General features: G+C 46.7%; 1 protein-coding gene across 3 annotated transcripts; it reads right to left on the minus strand.

Annotated features, from left to right (window-relative positions):
• Positions 1 to 3,410: 3,410 nt before the first annotated feature.
• Positions 3,411 to 6,106, minus strand: LOC124687060. 3 transcript variants are annotated; one of them, XR_006998067.1, is made up of 5 exons: positions 6,025 to 6,106; positions 5,578 to 5,903; positions 4,415 to 4,513; positions 4,241 to 4,323; positions 3,411 to 4,148 (listed from the first exon to the last, which is right to left on the minus strand). XR_006998067.1 is itself a non-coding variant. In XM_047220911.1 (5 exons), exons 2-5 carry the CDS (start codon positions 5,698 to 5,700, stop codon positions 4,071 to 4,073), a joined length of 369 nt encoding a protein of 122 aa, XP_047076867.1. In that variant the 5' UTR covers positions 5,701 to 5,903; positions 6,025 to 6,106; the 3' UTR covers positions 3,411 to 4,070. The 3 variants fall into 3 exon arrangements, 2 of the variants coding, with proteins under 2 accessions (XP_047076867.1, XP_047076868.1); XM_047220911.1 differs by having other exon boundaries at positions 4,415 to 4,499; XM_047220912.1 differs by lacking the exon at positions 6,025 to 6,106 and having other exon boundaries at positions 4,415 to 4,499; positions 5,578 to 5,979.
• Between the last annotated feature and the right edge of the window lie 18,140 nt (positions 6,107 to 24,246).

Here is a 24,246-nt window from a genome sequence, read left to right on the forward strand (position 1 = left end):
TTTGGACAAAGCTTCGAGATACATATGGTGGATCCAAGACCATTGAGGATGATCGCACTCCTTACACCTCACCAATGTGTGGTAAGACACAAGGTAATGGTATGGTGAGTGGTGATGAATATTGCATTATTGATAGTGAGCCTTCTCTTGATGATTCTTCATCCCTATCCCATTGCAATGTTTCATCTTTGGACTTGAACACTTATAGCACTATAAATGCTTTACATGCTAGTGTTGGTAGTCCTTGCATATCTTCATTCCATGATGATATGCTTGTCTTGTCTTGTTGCCATAATGAAAATACTTTTCTTTCCTCTAGTATTTGTGTGACTAACAATGTAGAGGGAACCAAGGATACTATGGGCCAAGACAAGATCTTGGATGGAGCTTCAATTACTTATCCTCTTCATCATCTCACGGTTCCTACACATGCCTTATGGCGATGGCTTCAAAGGTATCTCCTCCTTTGAAACCCTCTCTATCTTAGTGATGATGAGGATGATGATATGGAAGAACTTAATGTTGCTTCCTTAAACATGATGGGTGAGTTGGTTTTTCATGCTCTTCATAAGAAGAAATTTGCTTGCTCTAACTTTATGAAAATCTTGGCTTTTGCCATTGAGAGCACAAAAACTATTGAGAAAATGGAAGAGCATGAGCGCGAGTATGCAAACGAGATTGCAACTCTTAGTGAAGCTCTTGAAGAACAAAAAACCACCAATGAATCTCTTGAGGAGACCTTTACTCTAGAGCTATCTAAAGTAAAGGAATCTTGTGATAGAGCTTTAGAGGTGGCACATGATTTTCGAATTAAAAATGTCGAGCTAGTAGTTGCTCATGCTAAACTCCTTGAGGATTTTGAGCTTCTCAAAAATAGCTCTAGGGCCATTGAGAGCGAGCTCATCAAACTCACCAAGTCACATGAGCAATTTAAGGCTCTCAACCTAATAGAGCTTGCTAAGTTGCATTCTCCTTGTGCTATTATTGATGATGCTTGTGCTACTAACTCTACCTCTTATGAAGCATCTATCATGAAGGAGAATGTTGAGCTAAGAGCTCAACTTGCTTTGATAACAAGCAATTATGAGAAATTGGAAGAAAGGCATGGAAAGCTTTCTAGCTCCCATGATGATCTTCTAGTATCTCATGATTTGCTAAAGTTAGCTCACGAGGCTCTCATATCAAATGTAACATCTTGTGAGCCTCATGTGAGTACTAGCACTACCTCTCAAAATGCTATTTTGCCATGTGCTAGTGCTTATAGTTCACCCACTCATGCTATTGATACTAGTTGAATGCCGTACGTTGCCACGATCGTTCAAATTTTCTGTTATCGTTCAAATTTTCTGCTATCTCTGCAAATTTTCAATTTTTTGAGAATGATATGTACATTTTTCCTAGTTTCTCAATGTTTAGTTTGATTGTTCATGTCTTGTGATGTTACTTATGCACTGATGCCATGTTTGGTCAAAACCACTCCAAATGACCAAAAGCTACAGAAAGCAATGATATACAGACACATTATGAAAATATAGTTGTTTCCTTTGCCAACGTGAATGCCAAGAAAGGTGCACATGTCAAGCTCCTACCACATCAAGTGACAAATGCATCGCTACAAAAAAAAATACATTTATTTTGATCACAATATACAATGTCATGTACACGTGTCTCAACATATATGGCGAAAGACAGGGTCCAACTCTCATTCCTCTCATTTGGGTCTTCTCATTTCTCTTATCGCCACACGTATGACAAGGTGTAGTCTTCCACCTCCATTAGGCACTCCTTGTCCATCGGCTTTGACTTTAGCTGCATCTCTCCAATATGTCGGCATTCTCCTTCGTGGCCCCAAGCTGTTCTGCAATAACCCTCTAGACACCAAAAAATATGTTGAGATGACATCATCGTGAGAAAAATTGCACAATGCACGTCTCACTTTATCTGTATGCCACTGGACTCCTCCATCACTTGATCTGCTAAAAAAATGCAAGACCATTAAAGTATGCTTCACTCTAACGGATGAGCTGAAATGGTAGTGCATCTAATTGCATAAGAATCTGCAGAAGGAAAATTCACTTACTTCACATAAATGCCAGGACAATTCTAGGCGAAAATTATTACAGTTGAAAACATGAATGCTGCTGAAGTAATAAATTAACTGTACCAGTCTGATTTTCTATACCACCAGAACAATCTATGTATTTAATAGCAGATAATAATCTACATTACTACTAACCAGAACGTCTAGGATATAAAAGGCAAGTTATGTATGGGTCATTGCCATACCTGAATCTAGGATATAAAAGGTAAGTTATGTATGGGTCATTGCCATAGCTGCAAGTGAATTTATTGTACTCCCTCCGATTCATATTACTTGACACTAATATACATGTATCTAGACACGTTTTAATTGTGGATACATCCATTTTAGTGGCAAATAATATGGATCGGAGGGAGTAATATTCTCCAACTCAAAAGATGCACCTCAGTAAATGAAAGCTACATAGCCATTATAATCCATGAATATACTTAATATATCACAAAGGGTCTCACTCAAACTAACTGAAAATGGAAAATAATATTTAAAAAATGGCATCCAGGATCAAAGGAACTCAATTGCAAAACCAAACATTAAGTGTGCATCAACAAAATTCTAGAAAAAGGATGCATGGTACTAAATGTTCATGGTATGTATTATGCATTATTCCAAAACAAATAGGTGAAGGTTCATGGAGTAGAGGATAACGTTTCCTAAATATTCATGGTATGTATTATGTGGTTCAGAACAGTGCAGTAGAAAAATGACGGTGGTCTAGATGTTCATTTCAGTATACTTTATAGGCCTATTGCCAGTGCCCCATGATGGTCCAGCACCTCCTGCTTGAGCTGATCTAGGAGAGAGAGTTGATCGATATCTGAATCACACACCAATACATCAGGAGAAGGGACCAATGAGCACGACATAGTAAATAACTGAGAGAGGTGCCATGCCTGTACAACTTTGAGACCCATACTCTTATCTTATATATTTCTCCAGGGCATGACAATATGATAAACCTATGGAGTCAAGAGACCCAACTGCAAGTACAGTAAAAGAAATGCCATTAGTAGAATTTAGCTCATGACAACATCCTAGGTTCTGCAAGAACTATTCAATATACCATATATCTGTCAGCACTAAAAGAAAATATACAAACCAACCGGAGCCATGCAGGATACATCTTAACTATAATAGAAGGAAAATACATGTTGCAATTAATTGATCAGCAAGAAATTGACTATAAATGCATATGCTATGTCCACCTCCGTTCTTCCTCGCCCAGTCGGCCGGCTGCTTCACTGCTACCATGTGCACAACTAAAGCATCGATAGTTGCATGCTTTGCACCAATGCTAAATTAGAAGTTCTGAACTGAAGCACTACAAAACAAAAGAATTGTGCTATGAAATGAAAATTCTTCTTCGCATCCAGTTCCTCTTCATGTTCCCTGGGCACTAACACTTGCTAGTGCAAGGATGTTCAATGAAACACATCTAACGCAACCACAAAATTAAAATGTCACCGACTATTGCCTCTACACATAGCGCAGTTTCTGACAGAGAGAAGATAAATACAACCGCAAAAATCTAATCTGAATCATGAACACATGTCTAATGTATTAATCCTCAAGATGGACCTGTGTTTGAAAACCACATCGATGGAAACATGAGTGTAACTGGAGGCCACAGACTACAAAAAACGAAGTGTACGGGGCGAAAGACAGGAAATATAGGGCTCTAACATCTGATGGTTGCTGGTATTAAGAAGAGGGATTTCCCAAGGATCTAAAACCCCAATCCCTTTTGGGGGCCAAATACCTCCGATCTCTACCGTAGGTGCCAAAGAAGAATGAGAAGAAGCCCCAAAAAAAGCATAGTGTCGTCGTGCGACTGAGAATGGGCTGATCACTAAAACAGAACCGAGAGACTCCGACGAACATGATGATATGGCTAGGGGTGCAGCGGATGGCCATTGACAACCAAATGTGGTGGCGTCTGTCACCTTGCTCCTTTCCCTTCCCATTCCACACATCACACCCAATGAGCATAGATCAGATATGGAAAAGACACTCGGTCAGACACCATCTTCAGACGTACATAATCAGATACCTGGATAGAACAGGAAACAGATGATCAATTGATCGCTTCAAACATGCAAACCGAGTTAGGAATGACAATTTTCTATCATGCAAGGTACTTACGATGTGTGGAATATCCCTTGGAGTTGTCTTTTGAAACTGGCTTCCACTTATTGCTAATATCTTCAGCTGTTCGCTGGTAAGACCTATTTTTGTGTGAAGCATATCAGAGATAATACACTTCAGATCTACAGTAAACTATGTGATGGGTACCATCTAGAAATATGAAGAACTTACCGATGTGTGGCACACCATACATGATGTCTATACTGGCAGGGACGGCACCGTTCACCCTGGCGATGGCCTCCACCTCCATGTTCTTCTGGAAATAAATAACTGTGATACTATTAGAACATCAAATTGTTTACATAGTTCATGGAAACTGGATTGAGCCAAATGAGTGGCCGGGGGTAATTCTGAGCTCCTATCACATCCTAAGCACTGAAACATATTGTCTCTAGCTGTTATAGAAGAATACGAGGACTTATTTTCTGAGGAAAATCATACAAGAAGTTATGATGTATCTATGCTCTAAAATAGTTATCTCTTGTAAAATAAGATCGCACAAAGAGAAAAGAGCATGCTGGCACAACGTACTCCAAAGAAATTCATAGGATTAAAAAAATGTGGCATGGAGGCTCTATTTCACCATCTGAGTTCAATGCCTTTATGTTTAACTTCAAAGAATAATCTTAACAACCATCAATAAATTTCACCATGAAAGTCCCTTTCACAATCAGAAAACAAACATTCATGACAATAACGCTGCAAGGGATATCCCTGACTTATTTCTGCATGCATCAATCAGAAAACAGTAGTAAAAATCGATGCAATTGAATGAGACAAAAATCATTTCTTACGTTGTGTGATCTGATTCCATTTTGTAATTACCAGTGCAACAAAGCCTTTCTTTGTAAAGACATATACCCAGGACAAGAATTTGGTCGGACACCTAACACACACATATCAAAACCACCAGAACTACTGATGGATGTGCAGGCCCGTATCACAATCACAATACCTGCTCTCTTCTCAGTTAAATGAAACTCTTACATAGCTGCAAGCTAATTCCAATGACAAATCATGATGTCGCTGATTTTTTTTTTTTGGGAAAGGTTGCCCATCACCATGCCATTCATAAGCCAATGGAGATGCCAAATTAAGGGTAGTAGTACAGTCACATCACATATTTGAAGAGATAAAAAAATCATTCAATTAGGACTATTATGTGACCTTATAAGTAGAATCCACCATGAAGCATAATTCACCTACAGAGTGGAACTTTTGTGCTTCAAATAAAACAACACATCTACCTTACTCCCTTTACTTTCTTCTTAGTCTTTATTGTACCAATATAACACTGCACTAAAGAAATGATGCAAACAAAAGGTAGAGAATACCTCAAAAAGAAAATACATGGCTTTGAATTTGTTGTCAGTTTGGTTCCCCAGTGGCCTTGTTGATGCCATGGTATGAAATTTCGTATGATTATCCCAACTGACCTCTATGGTTGGGCGTTGCATCGAAAATGTAAGAGTTGTATACACCTGCTGACCTGAAGAAACACTATCTCGGACATCACCTGCGCGCAGTTTATAAGTTGGAAGGCCAGTGTGAACAAATAGAGAGGGAGCGAAGATGAAACAAAGAAAAGCTTCACTGACGAAAATTCAGAATTAGCATGAGTCCTCTTATATTGACACCTCTTCCACTATGCTTCTTGTTTCTGCAGGGAAGCATCCATATGAAGACAACATGTCAGTCGTATTACCGGTGCTTAAGTTTGCAATCAGAACAACAGAAACAACACTGACAGTTCAGAAACATTTTCACACGGAACTCCTCACCTAGGGTGCGCTTCGAACGCCGGTCCAAAGGGCCGTATACTTGGCGTCACGGCCGGCCTCATGGCCTGGGTCGACGATCACACCATCCCGACGGGCGTTCACCGGAGACCTGGAGCGCGAGCAGCTCTCCCGCCGGGGCGGCACGGAGAGATCCAGAGCTGATCACACAGGACAGGAGTACAGGGAGGCGGCAGATCCAAGCACGCTCGATGGATGGCCGTCGTCCACAAGGCAAGGTCGACACCGCTCTACACCAGACATGGGGTAGAGTATAGATGCCCCGTCTTGAATGGGGAATGGGTAGCACGAGGTGGGTAAGAGCATCTCCATTCATTGGGCCTGCCCACGACGAAATCCGGACGAAACACCCCGCCGGATTGGATGAAATAAAGTAGTGGGGAGTACCGTATTTCCAGTCGTCCACCCGGAGTTCGGCGGACATAGTTTAAATTCAAACAAACCGTCGTTCCGCGCTACAAATACGGCCAGTTGATCGGCAAAAGGACCAGCAAAAGCCACAAATCGGCGATAGGAGGGAAATTACACGGGAACAGGCTCATCGGCAGTCCCGGCTGGCACGGCGGTGTCCGACGGACCAGTTTCCTCACACGCCGTGGTCGAAGCGGCGGCAGTCGACGTCGAAGCAACGGGAGTTGACGTCGGAGCAGCGGCAGTCGACGCCGTAGACGGTGAGGAAGATGAGGTAGGAGCCGGCGGAGACGATGAAGAACTGGCCGGAGTGGGTCGGAGGATGTCGCTGCGGTGGCCCTGGTACCAAATCCTCGTCTCCTCGTCTATCAGATCCGTGCTCCCGCCCATCAGAAACGCCAAGTCAGTGTTCCTCTTCTTCGCCGCCGTCGTCGTCTTCAGTAGGGCGATCCGGGCGCCTTGGTTGGCGAGCATCTCCCGCCACCTGCCGTCGAACTTGTCGTCCCTCCCGGCGGCGTGCGTCCTCGCGTCGGCCCAGCACTTGTCGAACGACGCCTGCAGCCTCGTCGGCGGGATTGCCCGTCTTTTTGAGCTCTTTGAGCTTCTTCTGGCCGAGTTCCGGGCGCCCATCCGCCGAGCCAGCCGCCGGAGCGTCGGGGTTGTACTGCTCGGTCTTTCTCTTCGAGAGGGTCTTGCGGGTTTCCGCCCACTTCTCGCACTTCTCGATGCGGGCGTAGACGTTTAGGAACTTGAACTGCATGCCGGTGTCGTCCATGTACATGTCCAAAGCACGGCGCAGCTGGGGAAAAAGAGTACGGCGATACGGATCAGCTCACGACGATCACTACACGGTGCACAGCTAACCTCGGTGATGCAGGGTCGACGGAGCATAGCTTTTGCTCCAAGTCGTGGCCGCTCATCGGCCGTTCTTTGATCTCCTCCTGCACGCCGTGCCATTTGCTGCACGCCGTCTGTATGATCCCCCAATGGGTGGCTGATACGTCTCCGACGTATCGATAATTTCTTATGTTCTATGCCATATTATTGATGATACCTACATGTTTTATGCACACTTTATGTCATATTCGTGCATTTTCTGGAACTAACCTATTAACAAGATGCCGAAGTGCCGGTTCTCGTTTTCTGCTGTTTTTGGTTTCGAAATCCTAGTAACGAAATATTCTCGGAATTGGACGAAACGAAGACCCGGGGCCCTATTTTTCCACGGAGCTTCCAGAAGACCGAAGAACACACGAAGTGGGGCCACGAGGTGGCCAAGCTATAGGGCGGCGCGGCCCAAGCCCTGGCCGCGCCGACCTATAGCGTGGGCCCCTCGTTAGCCCCCCGACTACGCCGTCGCCGCCGATCCCATCTCGGGGGATTCTGGAGATCTCCTCCGGCACCCTGCCGGAGAGGGGATTCATCTCCCGGAGGACTCTACACCGCCATGGTCGCCTCCGGAGTGATGAGTGAGTAGTTCACCCCTGGACTATGGGTCCATAGCGGTAGCTAGATGGTTGTCTTCTCCTCATTGTGCTTCATTGTTGGATCTTGTGAGCTGCCTAACATGATCAAGATCATCTATCCGTAATTCTATATGTTGTGTTTGTCGGGATCCGATGGATAGAGAATACCATGTCATGTTAATTATCAAGTTATTATACATGTGTTGTTTATGATCTTGCATGCTCTCCGTTTCTAGTAGAGGCTCCGGCCAAGTTTTTACTTTTAACTCCAAGAGGGAGTACTTATGCTCGATAGTGGGTTCATGCCCGCATTGACACTCAGGACGATGACAGAAAGTTCTAAGGTTGTGTTGTGCTGTTGCCACTAGGGATAAAACATTGGCGCTATGTCCGAGGATGTAGTTGTTGATTACATTACGCACCATACTTAATGCAATTGTCCGTTGCTAGCAACTTAATACCGGAGGGGTTCGGATGATAACTCGAAGGTGGACTTTTTAGGCATAGATGCGGTTGGATGGCGGTCTATGTACTTTGTCGTAATGCCCAATTAAATCTCACTATACTTATCATGTCATGTATGTGCATTGTTATGCCCTCTCTATTTGTCAATTGCCTGACTGTAATTTGTTCACCCAACATGCTTTTATCTTATGGGAGAGACACCTCTAGTGAACTGTGGACCCCGGTCCATTCTTTAATACTGAAATACAAATCTGCTGCAATACTTGTTTTTACTGTTTTCTCTGCAAACAATCATCTTCCACACAATACGGTTAATCCTTTGTTACAGAGCAAGCCGGTGAGATTGACAACCTCACTCGTTTCGTTGGGGCAAAGTACTTTGGTTGTGTTGTGCGAGGTTCCACGTTGGCGCCGGAATCTCCGGTGTTGCGCCGCACTACATCCCGCCGCCATCAACCTTCAACGTGTTTCTTGGCTCCTCCTCGGTTCGATAAACCTTGGTTTCTTTCCGAGGGAAAACTTGCTGCTGTGCGCATCATACCTTCCTCTTGGGGTTGCCCAACGAACGTGTGAAATACACGCCATCAAGCTCTTTTTCCGGCGCCGTTGCCGGGGAGATCAAGACACGCTGCAAGGGGAGTCTCCACTTCTCAATCTCTTTACTTTGTTTTTGTCTTGCTTTATTTTATTTACTACTTTGTTTGCTGCACTTATATCAAAACACAAAAAAATTAGTTGCTAGTTTTACTTTATTTATTGTCTTGTTTGCTATATCAAAAACACACAAAAATTAGTTACTTGCATTTACTTTACTTGATTCATCATGTTTCCTTTTGATTTTACCGCAAAGAACATACCGGTAGGACAAGGGTCTATAATTGGGAGGAACAATATAGAAGAATTTTTCACCCATGTTAGTACCGTTGAAGATTTTGAAGATAGACACTTGGTAGACCTTGCTCCCACTTATGAAATTGCTGCTGCTGCTTTAGTTCGCCTGTTGGAAACTAAATTTGTTAATCTCAATCCTATAATCCAACACATGTTTCTTACACTTGGTGATATGGAAGGAGGGGAAAAGAAAGATTTTGTTTTAGAAACCCTTCTTGGAGAATTTGGTGGTCTAGCAAGAGAAGCTAGAAAGGTCTTTGCTAAATTTAATATGCTTGGTTCTCATACTAATTTTGTTAGTCTCCTTGAAAAGATGGACATGGATAGAATAAGATACACTAATAATATTAATGATGGTGGGGAGATCAAAGCACCCATACCATGTAAACTCCTAGCTATGAATGATGCACTAGAAAATAACTATGCTTGGCTTGTTCCTGAAAATTTGTTCGATGAGAGTAGCAAGCCCAAGACTAATGAAAAGGGAGACGCTGAAACTTATGTATCCAATATACTATGCATGGTTGAGAAAACTCCAAACCCCGCTGTAGGTGCACCACCCTTCGATGTTACTTGAGTTACACTTTCTGCGCCTAGCTGAAAGGCGTTAAAGAAAAGCGCTTGTGGGAGACAACCCATGTTTTTACTACAGTATTTTGTTTTATATTTGTGTCTTGGAAGTTGTTTACTACTGTAGCAACCTCTCCTTATCTTTGTTTTAAGTTTTGTTGTGCCAAGTAAAGTCTTTGATAGAAAAGTAAGTACTAGATTTGGATTACTGCGCAGTTCCAGATTTCTTTGCTGTCACGAATCTGGGTCTATCTCCCTGTAGGTAGCTCAGAAAATTACGCCAATTTACGAGCATGATCCTCAGATATGTACGCAACTTTCATTCAATTTGAGCATTTTCGTTTGAGCAAGTCTGGTGGCCTAATAAAATCCATCTTTACGGACTGTTCTGTTTTGACAGATTCTGTCTTTTATTTCGCATTGCCTCTTTTGCTATGTTGGATGAATTTCATTGATCCATTAATGTCCAGTAGCTTTATGCAATGTCCAGAAGTGTTAAGAATGATTGTGTCACCTCTGAACATGTGAATTTTTATTATGCACTAACCCTCTAATGAGTTGTTTCGAGTTTGGTGTGGAGGAAGTTTTCAAGGATCAAGAGAGGAGTATGATGCAATATGATCAAGGAGAGTGAAAGCTCTAAGCTTGGGGATGCCCCGGTGGTTCACCCCTGCATATATTAAGAAGACTCAAGCGTCTAAGCTTGGGTATGCCCAAGGCATCCCCTTCTTCATCGACAACATTATCAGGTTCCTCCCCTGAAACTATATTTTTATTCGGCCACATCTTATGTACTTTGCTTGGAGCGTCGGTTTGTTTTTGTTTTTTGTTTTGTTTGAATAAAATGGATCCTAGCATTCACTTTATGGGAGAGAGACACGCTCCGCTGTTGCATATGGACAAATATGTCCTTAGGCTCTACTCATAGTATTCATGGCGAAGTTTCATCTTCGTTAAATTGTTATATGGTTGGAATTGGAAAATGATACATGTAGTAAATTGCTATAATGTCTTGGATAATTTGATACTTGGCAATTGTTGTGCTCATGTGTAAGCTCTTGCATCATATACTTTGCACCCATTAATGAAGAAATACTTAGAGCTTGCTAATTTGGTTTGCATATTTGGTTTCTCTAGAGTCTAGATAACATCTAGTATTGAGTTTTGAACAACAAGGAAGACGGTATGGAGTCTTATAATGTTTACCATATGTCTTTTATGTGAGTTTTGCTGTACCGTTCATCCTTGTGTTTGTTTCAAATAACCTTGTTAGCCTAAACCTTGTATCGAGAGGGAATACTTCTCATGCATCCAAAATACTTGAGCCAACCACTATGCCATTTGTGTCCACCATACCTACCCACTACATGGTATTTATCCGCCATTCCAAAGTAAATTGCTTGAGTGCTACCTTTAAAATTCCATCATTCACCTTTGCAATATATAGCTCATGGGACAAATAGCTTAAAAACTATTGTGGTATTGAATATGTACTTATGCACTTTATCTCTTATTAAGTTGCTTGTTGTGCGATAACCATGTTTCTGGGGACGCCATCAACTATTCTTTGTTGGATATCATGTGAGTTGCTATGCATGTCCGTCTTGTCCGAAGCAAGAGAGATCTACCACCTTCATGGTTGGAGCATGCATATTGTTAGAGAAGAACTTTGGGCCGCTAACTAAAGCCATGATTCATGGTGGAAGTTTCGGTTTGGACACATATCCTCAATCTCATATGAGAATAAAAATTGTTGCCACATGCTTATGCATTAAAGAGGAGTCCATTATCTCGTTGTCCATGTTGTCCCGGTATGGATGTCTAAGTTGAGAATAATCAAAAGCGAGAAATCCAAAATGCGAGCTTTCTCCTTAGACCTTTGTACAGGCGGCATGGAGGTACCCCATTGTGACACTTGGTCAAAACATGTGCATTGCAAAGATCCGGTAGTCCAAGTTAATTAGGACAAGGTGCGGGCACTATTAGTATACTATGCATGAGACTTGCAACTTGTAAGATATAACTTTCATAACTCATATGCTTTATTACTACCGTTGACAAAATTGTTTCATGTTTTCAAAATAAAAGCTCTAGCACAAATATAGCAATCGATGCTTTCCTCTTTGAAGGACCATTCTCTTTACTTTTATGTTGAGTCAGTTCACCTATTTCTCTCCACCTCAAGAAGCAAACACTTGTGTGAACCGTGCATTGATTCCTACATATTTGCATATTGTACTTGTTATATTACTCTATGTTGACAATTATCCATGAGATATACATGTTACAAGTTGAAAGCAACCGCTGAAACTTAATCTTCCTTTGTGTTGCTTCAATACCTTTACTTTGATTTATTGCTTTATGAGTTAACTCTTATGCAAGACTTATTAATACTTGTCTTGAAGTACTATTCATGAAAAGTCTTTGCTTTATGATTCACTTGTTTACTCATGTCATCACCATTGTTATGATCGCTGCATCCACTACATATGTTTACAAATAGTATGATCAAGGTTATGATGGCATATCACTTCAGAAATTATCTTTGTTATCGTTTTACCTGCTCGGGACGAGCGAGAACTAAGCTTGGGGATGCTTGATACGTCTCCGACGTATCGATAATTTCTTATGTTCTATGCCATATTATTGATGATACCTACATGTTTTATGCACACTTTATGTCATATTCGTGCATTTTCCGGAACTAACCTATTAACAAGATGCCGAAGTGCCGCTTCTCGTTTTCTGCTGTTTTTGGTTTCGAAATCCTAGTAACGAAATATTCTCGGAATTGGACGAAACGAAGACCCGGGGCCCTATTTTTCCACGGAGCTTCCGGAAGACCGAAGAACACACGAAGTGGGGCCACGAGGTGGCCAAGCTATAGGGCGGCGCGGCCCAAGCCCTGGCCGCGCCGACCTATAGCGTGGGCCCTCGTTAGCCCCCCGACTCGCCCTTCCGCCTACTTAAAGCCTCCGTCGCGAAACCCCCGATGCAAAAAAACCACGATACGGAAAACCTTACCGAGACGCCGTCGCCGCCGATCCCATCTCGGGGGATTCGGAGATCTCCTCCGGCACCCTGCCGGAGAGGGGATTCATCTCCCGGAGGACTCTACACCGCCATGGTCGCCTCCGGAGTGATGAGTGAGTAGTTCACCCCTCGGACTATGGGTCCATAGCAGTAGCTAGATGGTTGTCTTCTCCTCATTGTGCTTCATTGTTGGATCTTGTGAGCTGCCTAACATGATCAAGATCATCTATCCGTAATTCTATATGTTGTGTTTGTCGGGATCCGATGGATAGAGAATACCATGTCATGTTAATTATCAAGTTATTATACATGTGTTGTTTATGATCTTGCATGCTCTCCGTTTCTAGTAGAGGCTCTGGCCAAGTTTTTACTTTTAACTCCAAGAGGGAGTACTTATGCTCGATAGTGGGTTCATGCCCGCATTGACACCAGGACGATGACGAGAAAGTTCTAAGGTTGTGTTGTGCTCGTTGCCACTAGGGATAAAACATTGGCGCTATGTCCGAGGATGTAGTTGTTGATTACATTACGCACCATACTTAATGCAATTGTCTGTTGCTAGCAACTTAATACCGGAGGGGGTTCGGATGATAACCTCGAAGGTGGACTTTTTAGGCATAGATGCGGTTGGATGGCGGTCTATGTACTTTGTCGTAATGCCCAATTAAATCTCACTATACTTATCATGTCATGTATGTGCATTGTTATGCCCTCTCTATTTGTCAATTGCCCGACTGTAATTTGTTCACCCAACATGCTTTTATCTTATGGGAGAGACACCTCTAGTGAACTGTGGACCCCGGTCCATTCTTTAATACTGAAATACAAATCTGCTGCAATACTTGTTTTTACTGTTTTCTCTGCAAACAATCATCTTCCACACAATACGGTTAATCCTTTGTTACAGCAAGCCGGTGAGATTGACAACCTCATCTGTTTCGTTGGGGCAAAGTACTTTGGTTGTGTTGTGCAGGTTCCACGTTGGCGCCGGAATCTCCGGTGTTGCGTCGCACTACATCCCGCCGCCATCAACCTTCAACGTGCTTCTTGGCTCCTCCTGGTTCGATAAACCTTGGTTTCTTTCTGAGGGAAAACTTGCTGCTGTGCGCATCATACCTTCCTCTTGGGGTTGCCCAACGAACGTGTGAAATACACGCCATCAGTGGCCATTGCCTTGTCTCCCCGGTTCATGATCGTCTTGCTGAAGTAGGGATCGACGAGTTTGCGTTCGTCGAACGCCTGCTTCACTCGAAGCCAATATGTGTCGAACGACTGATTGGCCCCGGTTATGCCTTTCATGGACACGGTCATCCAAGCTTCGGCGAGGCACTCCTCTTCCTTCGGCGTCCATTTGATACGCGGTTCGGCAGGCGGCGAGTCCTTCTTCCTCTTCTTCTTTCCCTTCGACAGGTTGGCGGCGGCTTTAGTTGGTTGTTCTTCTTCTTCGTCTTCTTCTTCGACGGCTTGGCTTCCGTCGGCCACATCCTCCACATACTCGTTGCGCGCCGCGATAGCTGCCGTCGCCCTCGCCTCCTCTTGCGTGAAGAACCCCGGGCTCGCAGCGGCGGCCATGGAGCCGGATGTGATCATCTCGTGGATCTCCTCGTCGTTCGGCGCCGCCATCGCACCGAACGGGAGCGGCCCTCGTCGCAGGGCCGGCGAGGTTCCCTCGTACTGGTTCCCGCTGCCGACGTCGAGCTCGGGCGGCGACGGCGTGAACCTGGACGTAGGCGCCCTCTTGGAACATGGCAGGCGGCGACAGCGAGTAGATCGAAGGGGAGAAAGTCGACGGGGAACTGCATGTACCTTGCGTCAGCCATCGGCCGGGGAACATGGCGCCGCCGCCATGAGCATGGCCCGTGCTCATGGCCATGCTGATCTTCCTCGCTTGTTCGTCCTGGGCCGCCGCCGCCCTCTTGGCGGCGGCTTTTTTCACCCTCTCCACCCTGCCGCTTGTTTCGACCTCGCGCCGGATCTCGTCCGCCGCCCACTCTGCGTTCGACATACCCGGCGGCCGCACCTTCTTCGCCCGCGGCTTCCTCTCCTTCGGCGGCATGGTGGTGGACGAGAAGACGAGGAGGAGAAGACGAGGACGGGAACTGGAACTGGAAGACGAGGAGGAGAATGGACAAATTCGGCGGGAGAGTTTGGGGATATGCAAGCAAATTGGAGGGAAATCGACAGGATTTGGCTTTCCTGTCGCCGACTACGAGGGTCCACACGATGTTTCGCGCCAAATTCTTTCGTCCGGAGTCCCCGAGCGCGCCCCGGGGGACCGGAGATGGCGTGGGCTCGCCGGATGGATGAAGGGCCAAATCCGGACGAAAACGAGGAACCGGGGGCGCGACTGGGCCGAATTTCACCGTCCGGATGGGAAAAACGTCGCTCGGGGGCCTCGTCGGGGAGACGAGTGGAGATGCTCTAAGGAGCACTCCTCCGCTGATGTGGAGCACGGGGGTCGTGGGCGAGAAAGGCATGACGGCGCCGACTGCGATGGAGCCGCTGCGCCGGGATTTGCAGCGGGTCGGAGGTGGAGGGCTGACTGCGGCGCGATTTGGGATGACAAGGAGGCAGTTGTCGGGGCTAGGGGCTAACGGATACATCGTGTATGGAAGTGTGCGTGGGTGATCGTGCTGTGTGCAGGGGTGGGAAGCAATTCCATGGGCCGGCCTGTCCACCACAAGAAGCGATACGAGACGAGGTGGGGACGGACGAACCATGCCACCACCTCTAGATATCTTTACTATCTTTACTACTCCAATTAAACTAGCAAAAGTACCCGTGCGTTGCGTCGGAAAAATACAAATACTCAAACGCTTCAGCAAACCATTTGTGTTGACACTTTTTTTTAGCATCCTTGATGGTGGTCAAACTTATATATAGCTATTTGGAAACTCTTACATGCAAAATCAACAATCCTAAGGGCATCTCCAACGGGGCGACCCATCCCGCGCCCGCGCGTCCGGATGGGTCCAGCCGGACAAAAACCCGGCCCAACGCGGGGACGCACCGCAAAAGCGGACGGCCGCGGCGTCCGGAACGACGCAAACCCGGCCCAAATCTTGGCCGGGTTTGCGTGGCCGCGGATGGCACGCGGCGTCCTCGCGTGTCCGCCCTGTCCGTGTGGCTGGCCCACCTGTCGGTGCCCTAGTCCTATTAAATGTGGACTGGGGAAGGGGACTGTCCCTATCCAGTCCCCACTTTTCACTCCGGCCGCACGCGCGAGCTCGAAGCTTCCGCGCCGCCATGGCCCCGAAGCGCGAGTTCGAGCCGTCCGCCAACGACCACGAGGCCGGCGGCGGCCGGCAAGTCGCGCCGCCGGCGTTCACAATGGGGCCGCCGGCGCCTCCCGGACGCGAGCGGATCTACGTCACCGTAGCGGTGGCGCGGATGTTACGGGATGCCGGCGTCCCAATGCCGTGGGGGACGTGCACCTCCCCACGGCCGGCACTCGAGCCCGGATCGGGTTCCGGTGCCGCCCATCCCGAGCTCCGGCCGCGCCCGCTTCGCCGAGATCCGGAGGCGCCGAGCTCAGCTGCCGGCGGACCTCCAGCAGGACCCCGCGTACGGCGACGCAAGTCCCAACTGGGACTTGTGGTTCGAGGTGGAGCACGATGCGCGCCGGCGGCCTCTACATCAACGAGCCCGCGCCCCAGCCCCAGCCGCAGCCGCAGCCCCAGGAGGAGGAGAACGACCCGGAGCTGCAGGCGGCGCTCGCGGCGTCCCGCGAGCAGCAGGACCTCGACGAGCTGGCCAAATGGCCGCACCTCGCCGAGGCGGCTGCGCGCCTCCGCGCCCGGAGGAGGCGGCCAGGAAGGCCCAGGAGGACGCCCAGGCGGAGGCGTGGGCCTTCCTCGAGCTGGCGCGCCGTCAGGAGGAGGCTACGCGTCAGGCGGCGCTCCGGGAGGAGGAGGAGCGCCGGGCCGCCCGGCTGGCGGAGGAGGAGCGCCTGGCCACGCAGGCCGCAGCGGAGGAGCAGCTCCGGGCGGAGTCCGCGCGGAGGGCACGGCTGCGCAGGCCGGCGAGCCCGCCGAACCCGCACTCCCCCGGGAAAGGGCGCGGTGGGAGCCACCGGCCGGAGTCGCCGGTGCCCTCCGGCGTGTCGAGCCGGAACAGCGCGTCGCCGCCGGGGGGCGTCGTCGTCATCGACGCCGACGATGACGAGTACTGCGGGAGTAGATACTGCCGGCGGCCACCGTGCTCGCAAACCCTGTCTAGGTTTTTTTTTTAGTTTAAAGCCCATATAGGGCTTTCTTTTGTATAAAAATTGCCCAAAATAGGGCTAAGTTTAATTAACCACTACTTTAATGTTCTTTTTGGCTGTTTTCCTTTTTTATTTTTATTTTTGTTATTTAATTACATATGCGGTGCGTCCGCGCGTTGGGCGCGGCGTGCGATCCAAACGGACACGCGGACGCGGGCCGCTGTCCGGATGTCCGTTCGGCCACCCAAACGGCCCAAAACGGACGGCCCAGCGTGTCCGTTTGGGTCGCTCGGCGGTTGGAGATGCCCTAACACCCGACTCTCTCCAACCGTACTATAGCACTCACCTAATTACCATGAAAAAGTGTGGAGATTATTTTAATCTGCAAACAAGTTTTAAACCCGTGAACATTTTTTCGAACCCACAAACATGCAAACCATTTTTCCCTACCACTTTTTTTGTGCTCGCGAAACTTTTTTGGTACTCACGTGCCATTTTTCGAACTCGCCAATCAACTTTCTTACTCATGGACTATTCTTTTTGTACTTGTGTACCTTTTTTCATACATGTCTTCAATCCGTGAATAATTTTTGAACCATGAACATTTTTTGGACCGTGGAACCTTTTTCATATTCGCGAACCATTTTTTATACATGGGACCCTTTTCTCCTTACCTATGTTTCTAATTGAAAAACAATTTTTGAACCGTGAACATTTTCCGAACCCACGAGGCTTTCTTGGTATCCGCGAACCTTTTTCAGACCCGTCAACATTTTATGATTTTTCAAAGATAAGTGACCATCTTTTCTATGGATTAGTTTTGCAATTACTGAACTGGTAATATAATATTTTTATAAAAAATTCAAAATTTTGTGATAAAAAAAAGGAGTACTCCTACAGTCGCTCGACCAAGCTAATCGATAAACTAATCCTTTCCAGCCAACCTAAATGACCTCCGTTCTTTTTCCAGATGAGATCAAGGTTGGCCTTTGACTGGCAGGCAGCGGGCCCGCATAGCTTTGGAGGTCCCGGCGTCTTCCACCTCGAGGCTCGAACCCACCTTTACCCAATTTCTCGGGAACCAATTCCTCCGGGCGTGCTATTCCTCTCACGTAGGGATTCAGCATCAATTTCTTTCTTTAATTCGTCAACATATGTGTTGCTGCGGGAAAACTCTAGAAAAAGGCCGACCTTCACGAAGGTAAGGCAACTCGCTTCACACACGCGACAAGTGGCGCATTGTGGTGCTAGAAAATCCCAGGAAGTGGCTCCCTGCTCGCCACGCGTGTCGCGAGGGAAGCAATGTGGGGATGGGGAGAGAGAGAAAGAGCGAGTTGTGTCAGTTTTTTCCTTTTTCTTCTATATTCGTTTTTTAAAAATGAAATATCTTGAGAACCGTAAGTCCAAATTGCGAACCGTTTTCACTTTTGAGATCCTCGCGTCGAGATCTTCGAAACTAGATCCCATGTTGATAGGTTTGGAGATACTTTTTTCGTACTTCCAATAGTAATATGATTGTCACTGTGGTGTGTACCTAACTTGTCACTGTGTTTCAGTCGAAAAGTACTTGCTTTTAGTGTGTTTGGTGCAGTTTTTCCCTTCACTCGCTAATCGTACTCGTCCGGTGTGCGGGACTGCATACTCGTACTTACGCGCGCATCGTACTCGTGTGCGTCATCATGTACTGCGTACATGTACTTGCTCGTGTTCACGTATGCACTCGCTCGTATGCGCGTTTGTACTCGCTCGCTGCGTGATCTGTACTTGTACTCCCCTGTGTGTTCAATGCGTACTCGTGTGTTGTGCGTGATCTGTACCTGCTCGTGTGCGTGACTATACTGCATCTCGCATGTGTGTTCAATCGCTTTCGTGTGTTGTGCGTGATGCTATCTGCACTGCCGTGTGCGCGCATGTACCTCCTTGTGTGCGCGACGGTACGTAGTTGTACTCGTGTTTTGTGTTTTTGAGTGAGATGTAGTTTGATTAACCCGATCGATGGATGCATATTTTTACTAGCCTGCTAGACAGTGCGCGAATGGATGCATGTGTACTCGTCCATGCATCTGTGGTGTACTCGCGCATAACGAATGGCCGCATGTGTCCATGCATGCTGCATGCAAGGCTGTACTCGCGCACTCGTTCCCGGGTCGTGGCCGCGCAGGCTTGTTGAGTCCGTATTCGCGTATTCGCGCGGGGTGTACTTGCTCTCATCCGGACGTACTTATCGCGCGTTGATTTGACTCGCTCGCGGGGCGGACTGGAGGCTGACACGCGTCGTTCGGTAGTGTAACGTCCGGCGCGATCCTTCCCTTTGGGAAGGTCGGCCTTCGCCTAGTCGTATCCGTTGCTGCGTGTTGTCTCTAAGTTATGCATCTTCAACCGGGGACTTAAACCGCGCCCGCGCATCTGGATTAGTCGAACTGGACGAAAACGCGGCCCAGCGCGCGAACACATCCCTAAAACGGATGGCCGCGGCGTCCGGGACGACCCAAACCCGGCCCAAATCTGGGGCGAGTTTGTGTGGCCGCGGACATCGAATGCTGGTCGCTCGCGTCCACCCCCATGGCCCGCGTGTCACAGAAATAGAAACTTTTTTTCATTCAAAGGAACCATTACATTTTTTTTTAGCCTACTACTTCTATCCTAATAGGTAGGGGGCCGGCGGCCTCGCCGGCGACTCCCTCGCCGGCTCGCCGTCGGGGCCGTGGATTTCACTCGACGCGGGCGACCTGTACACGTAAGGATTCCACTCCAGCTTACGAGCTGGGTGGCGCGGCGGAGGCCTTACCCCTCCTCCTTTCCGCTCGCGCGCCTCGGGCGCGCTCGCGCTCCGCCTCCTACGGTGGCACCATCCGCTTCCCGCATAGCTCCAGCTCCTGCAGGGCGGCACGTTCCACAGTGGTGCGCGCCTCCAGGCGAACGCGGTCGGCGGCCTGGGCCTCGTGGTTTTCGTTCCGCCGGCGCATGCGTTCTTGTCGGTCGCGCTCCACCGACGCCGCAGCCTCCTGGGCGCGCCGCTCGGGCGAGGGCATCTGGATGAGGTGGCGGGCTGCTCGCATAGCGAGCAGCTCGTTCTTCTGGCCGAGGAGGTCGCCTAATCGGCGGCGGCCGGCCCGGCAGGTGGCCTTGTGCTCCTTCGTCACGCGCGTGAGGTCGGCGAGACGCTCCTCGATGGCGGCGTTGATGTTCGCCAGCGCGAGGTCCTCCTCGTCGACGGGCTCCTCCTCCGCGGCCGCCTCCACCATCTCCGTGTCCCCTCCCTTCTTTGCCGCCGCCTCGGCAGCGACGCGGAGCGCCTCGTCTCGGCGACCCACCGCGAGTCCGCGCGCTCCTCCTCCTCCGTCCGCGGGAACCTGGCCCGGGCGGCGAGAGAGAGCTTGGCCCACGTGGCCTGCAGGGTGCGCGGCATGGCGATGGAGAGGGCGCCGGAGAAGGTGGAGGGGAGAGGACGGCGGAGCGGGTGTGATGCTGTCTGTGAGACCGCCGCCGTCTTTTATAGCCGGCGGCCTGGCGGGAAACTTGGGCAAACGGACACGCGGACGCGGGCCGCTGTTCGCGTGTCCGCTCGGCCACCCAAACGGTCCAAAACGGATGGCCCAGCATGTTCGTTTGGGTCGCCCGGTTAGAGATGCCAATCCTCGGCATGCTGCAAATAGACAATCGCATTTGACCACTTTAATTGAAGGTATTTCATAAACGACTGTTTTTGTTGATGTGTGGCTTCCAATTTGTATATTCTGAAACAAACAACAGATATGGTATCAGAACATAATGAAATGTTTGACATGATATACAAAGTCTTTCCAGTAAGATTACAAAAAAAAAAGTTTACGAAAATATATATACAGTTCATGAAATGTTTGACATGATATACAAAATCTTTCCAATATATCTGACATAAGTTTTATATATACTTCTATTGCAAATGATGTAACATTGATCATGAACTTATTTGGACATGAGTAATGGTTTGGCCTGCTTTAGGCGATACAACAAACATATACTCGACCGCCGTTCGGATTCAACACAAGGTATAGACGAGAACAACATTGTTAAGCACCTTTCCTATACATATGCTTACTACTGCATCTACTGCAAATAATGTAGCATTGTTCATGAGCTTATTATTTTGAGAGGAGTTATTGCTCGGGCTGCTTTAAGTGATATAACGAATGTACTCAAGAGACGTTCTGATTCAACACAGGGTATGAACGAAAATATTATTTTTTAAATAGCTTTCCTATCCATATGCTTACTACTGGATCTTATATATATGTTTCTATTCATTGGCACAAATGCTCTAAAAATTTCGCGTGTTCTCAACAATCCGTCTACACCATCAAACTGTGATCAAAGTAAGATAACTGATTTTAAAATTGTCAATTCCGGCTAACATCGTAAACTAAATCTTTCTTCAGTTTTCGTTGAAATGAAGGTCAGAACTCTTTAGCTTCTCCAAGTGTCATTATAATTGTAAGTCAAGCTTTCGAGAGCAATCAAATAAGCGTGCCAGGGAGCGGTGTGCAAATATGAGCGTCGAAAAGAAAGAAGCGTATCTCAAAAAAGGCGTGACAACTATCATAAATGAAAGGCTAATATGGAAGCATCTGCTGCTGAGGTTGCATTTGGATTCTTCCAAAGCCAACCCTCGGGTTACAAATGTGTCAACCCAATTGGCTCAGCCTTCTAATCAAGTGTCTGAAATAACCGATTCCCGAATGGTTCTGACTTATTTGAACTTATTTGAAGCATGATATGGTTAGTAGCAGATTCGTACATATTAGTATGAATTCAATCGAGGATGAATATTTCTCTATATGGGACCTAAACTAACAGAACAATTTTATTCAGATATTCATTCCAACAAACATTGATGATATTCATTGGTATATAGAAGTTATAAATGCCAAATTAAGCTGTATCCAGGTGCTCGACTTGCTAGGCAGTGGAATGCACCGCAAAGATCTCGCTGCTATGGTTAGCAATTAGTCCCACCTACCCATCTTTTCATTACACTATTTTCTGTTATTCTTCACCTCTGATGCTAATACTTCGCCATTTATCCTTGCAACAGCTGCAAGGACTGGGAAATGTTTTCACATATGCATCGATGTGCATGGAACTAAGATCTGATAAATGGAAGGACCTAAACGTCAAAAAATGGAAAATAGAAGAGTGTATTAAGAGCAGCCTACATACATATGGGTACACCTCCTAGCTCACTTTTTGCATCAGATGGAAAATAGAAGTGTGTTTTCACATACCAATTTTGATGAAAAACTTCCATACTAATATGTAGTACTACCTATTAGGACAGAAGTGCACCGAAGGTTTTGAAATTTCTAGATATGTGGCTTCTGCCCCTAAACTTGAAAATTCAAATTCAGGTCCATATACTTTTATGGTTGTACCAATAGATCATATAATAGGTGTGTGATGTAGTTTAGAGGTCAATCTACTTGTTGAAAGAAACAAAATGTAGCGCTTTACTTATGCTTCGAGTCTAGATGACATGTAGCTTATGTGCCACTATCAGTTCTTAAATGTGTCATCCATATGAGCTATGGTCTAACTGCTGAAACTGACCAAAGAATTGCAGCAGAGGCAGTTGCTAACTGACAACAACAACAAAAATCAAGCAGAACATAGGGAACAAAAATTTACCAGTCCTGAGGAGATTCGACACATCATGCCACACTTGGGCCGCTCGACGAGGCATGTGACACAGCCAACCCGCAGGAGCGGAGCGTCCTCGCCGGCGTCACTTGTTCCTAGGGAGTCGAGAGGAGGATGACGGTGTCAGAGAGAAACCATGGGGGAGCTGGTGCTAGCGCCGGCGGAGGGAAACCATAGGGGAGCTGGTGCTAGCACTGACGGAGGGGAACCATATGGGGCCGGTCTTGGCGCCAGCGGAGGGGAACCATGAGGGGCCGGTCCTGGCGTGGGCGGAGGGGAGCCATGGGCGGCCGATTCTGCCGCGGGTAGAGGGAACCATGGGGGTCCGGTCCCGACGCCGGCAGAGGGGGAGGGAGGATGCTCTTAAAGCGCCACTGGCGGGGCGCATCGATGGGGGATTGGAAGAAATGAGAGGTCGAGAAACGTGGGGATGGAGTTGAGCAGGATGATAGGAGTGAGGGAGTGGAAGAGGTTAGGGATGGGAAATGCAGGTTATTGTGTGGATTGTGGATGTTAAACTTCATGGAATACTGGACAAGAAATATTTTGTCTGACATTTTTTACCAGGTATATTTCACTTGGTATCATGCGTTAAATATTGTATTATTATTATTCTTATTTTAAAAGCCAATTCTGATTACTGCTTGGTAGAAACACATGATAAATTTTAGGAAAAAGTTGGCGGTAATATTGGTCGACTCGGAATTGAACGATGATGACATAAGAAACCGGGATTTGTCCCTTGATGAGGACAATAACACAGATCCCACCGATTGTATGATTCTGGATGGTCCACCGAAGAAAACAAAATTATCGAACACATCAAAAGTTAAGCTCGTGTCGCCGTTATTGGTACTTTTACCGCTCCTCAATCCAACAAAGGCCAAATTACTGGAATCATCAGAATTGAGCCTCTATCACTATCATTGGGCCTTTCACCGTCTTTCAAACGACCAAACTCTAACTTAATAGATGAATTTTGCTTACGCATTAACATGGTTGATGATGTCCAGTCATTGGAGTAAGCCTCCTTTTTCTCTCAGTTTATTTTGTGTTATATGTTTGTCATTGTACTTCATAAAATTTCTCTTTCGCACGACCGAATGGGTGATAAACTCTAATCCTTATCCTATTAGCTTAACTCTAAGAAAAATAAGGAACATACTGAAGGTGCATGAATATATGGACGCAAATTGCTTTTATATGACTAGAATGCCATGACATCCAGCTTGTTAGAGATATTCCCATTCATTACATGGATCTGAACTTTTGTGTAAGTTACTATTATCACATACTACATTTTTTTCATTCTACTAATTTTTTTTAGTGGATGTCCCACTATGCACGAGATCTAAGGCGCAATGAAAAGTTGGATATTACTAAGTTGTCACATTTCTTTGATAGCTAGCCTAATAACAATGAGTACCATATCTCAGAATGCAATATGGTAATTTTTTAATTAAACTTTACTAAGAGTGGTTTGTTTGG

Source organism: Lolium rigidum, chromosome 2 (genome assembly GCF_022539505.1).
Source record: "Lolium rigidum isolate FL_2022 chromosome 2, APGP_CSIRO_Lrig_0.1, whole genome shotgun sequence".
Classification (NCBI taxonomy): Eukaryota; Viridiplantae; Streptophyta; class Magnoliopsida; order Poales; family Poaceae; genus Lolium; species Lolium rigidum.

Excerpts from the sequence above, each read along its gene's own strand:
- LOC124687060 (XM_047220911.1), bottom strand. The coding sequence starts at position 5,700 with ATGCAACGCCCAACCATAGAGGTCAGTTGGGATAATCATACGAAATTT. Across the intron at positions 4,500-5,577 it reads CCATGTATTTTCTTTTTGAG|AAGAACATGGAGGTGGAGGC; the intron begins GTATTCTCTACC and ends ATTTATTTCCAG. Across the intron at positions 4,149-4,240 it reads CAAGGGATATTCCACACATC|GTATCTGATTATGTACGTCT; the intron begins GTAAGTACCTTG and ends TGTTCTATCCAG.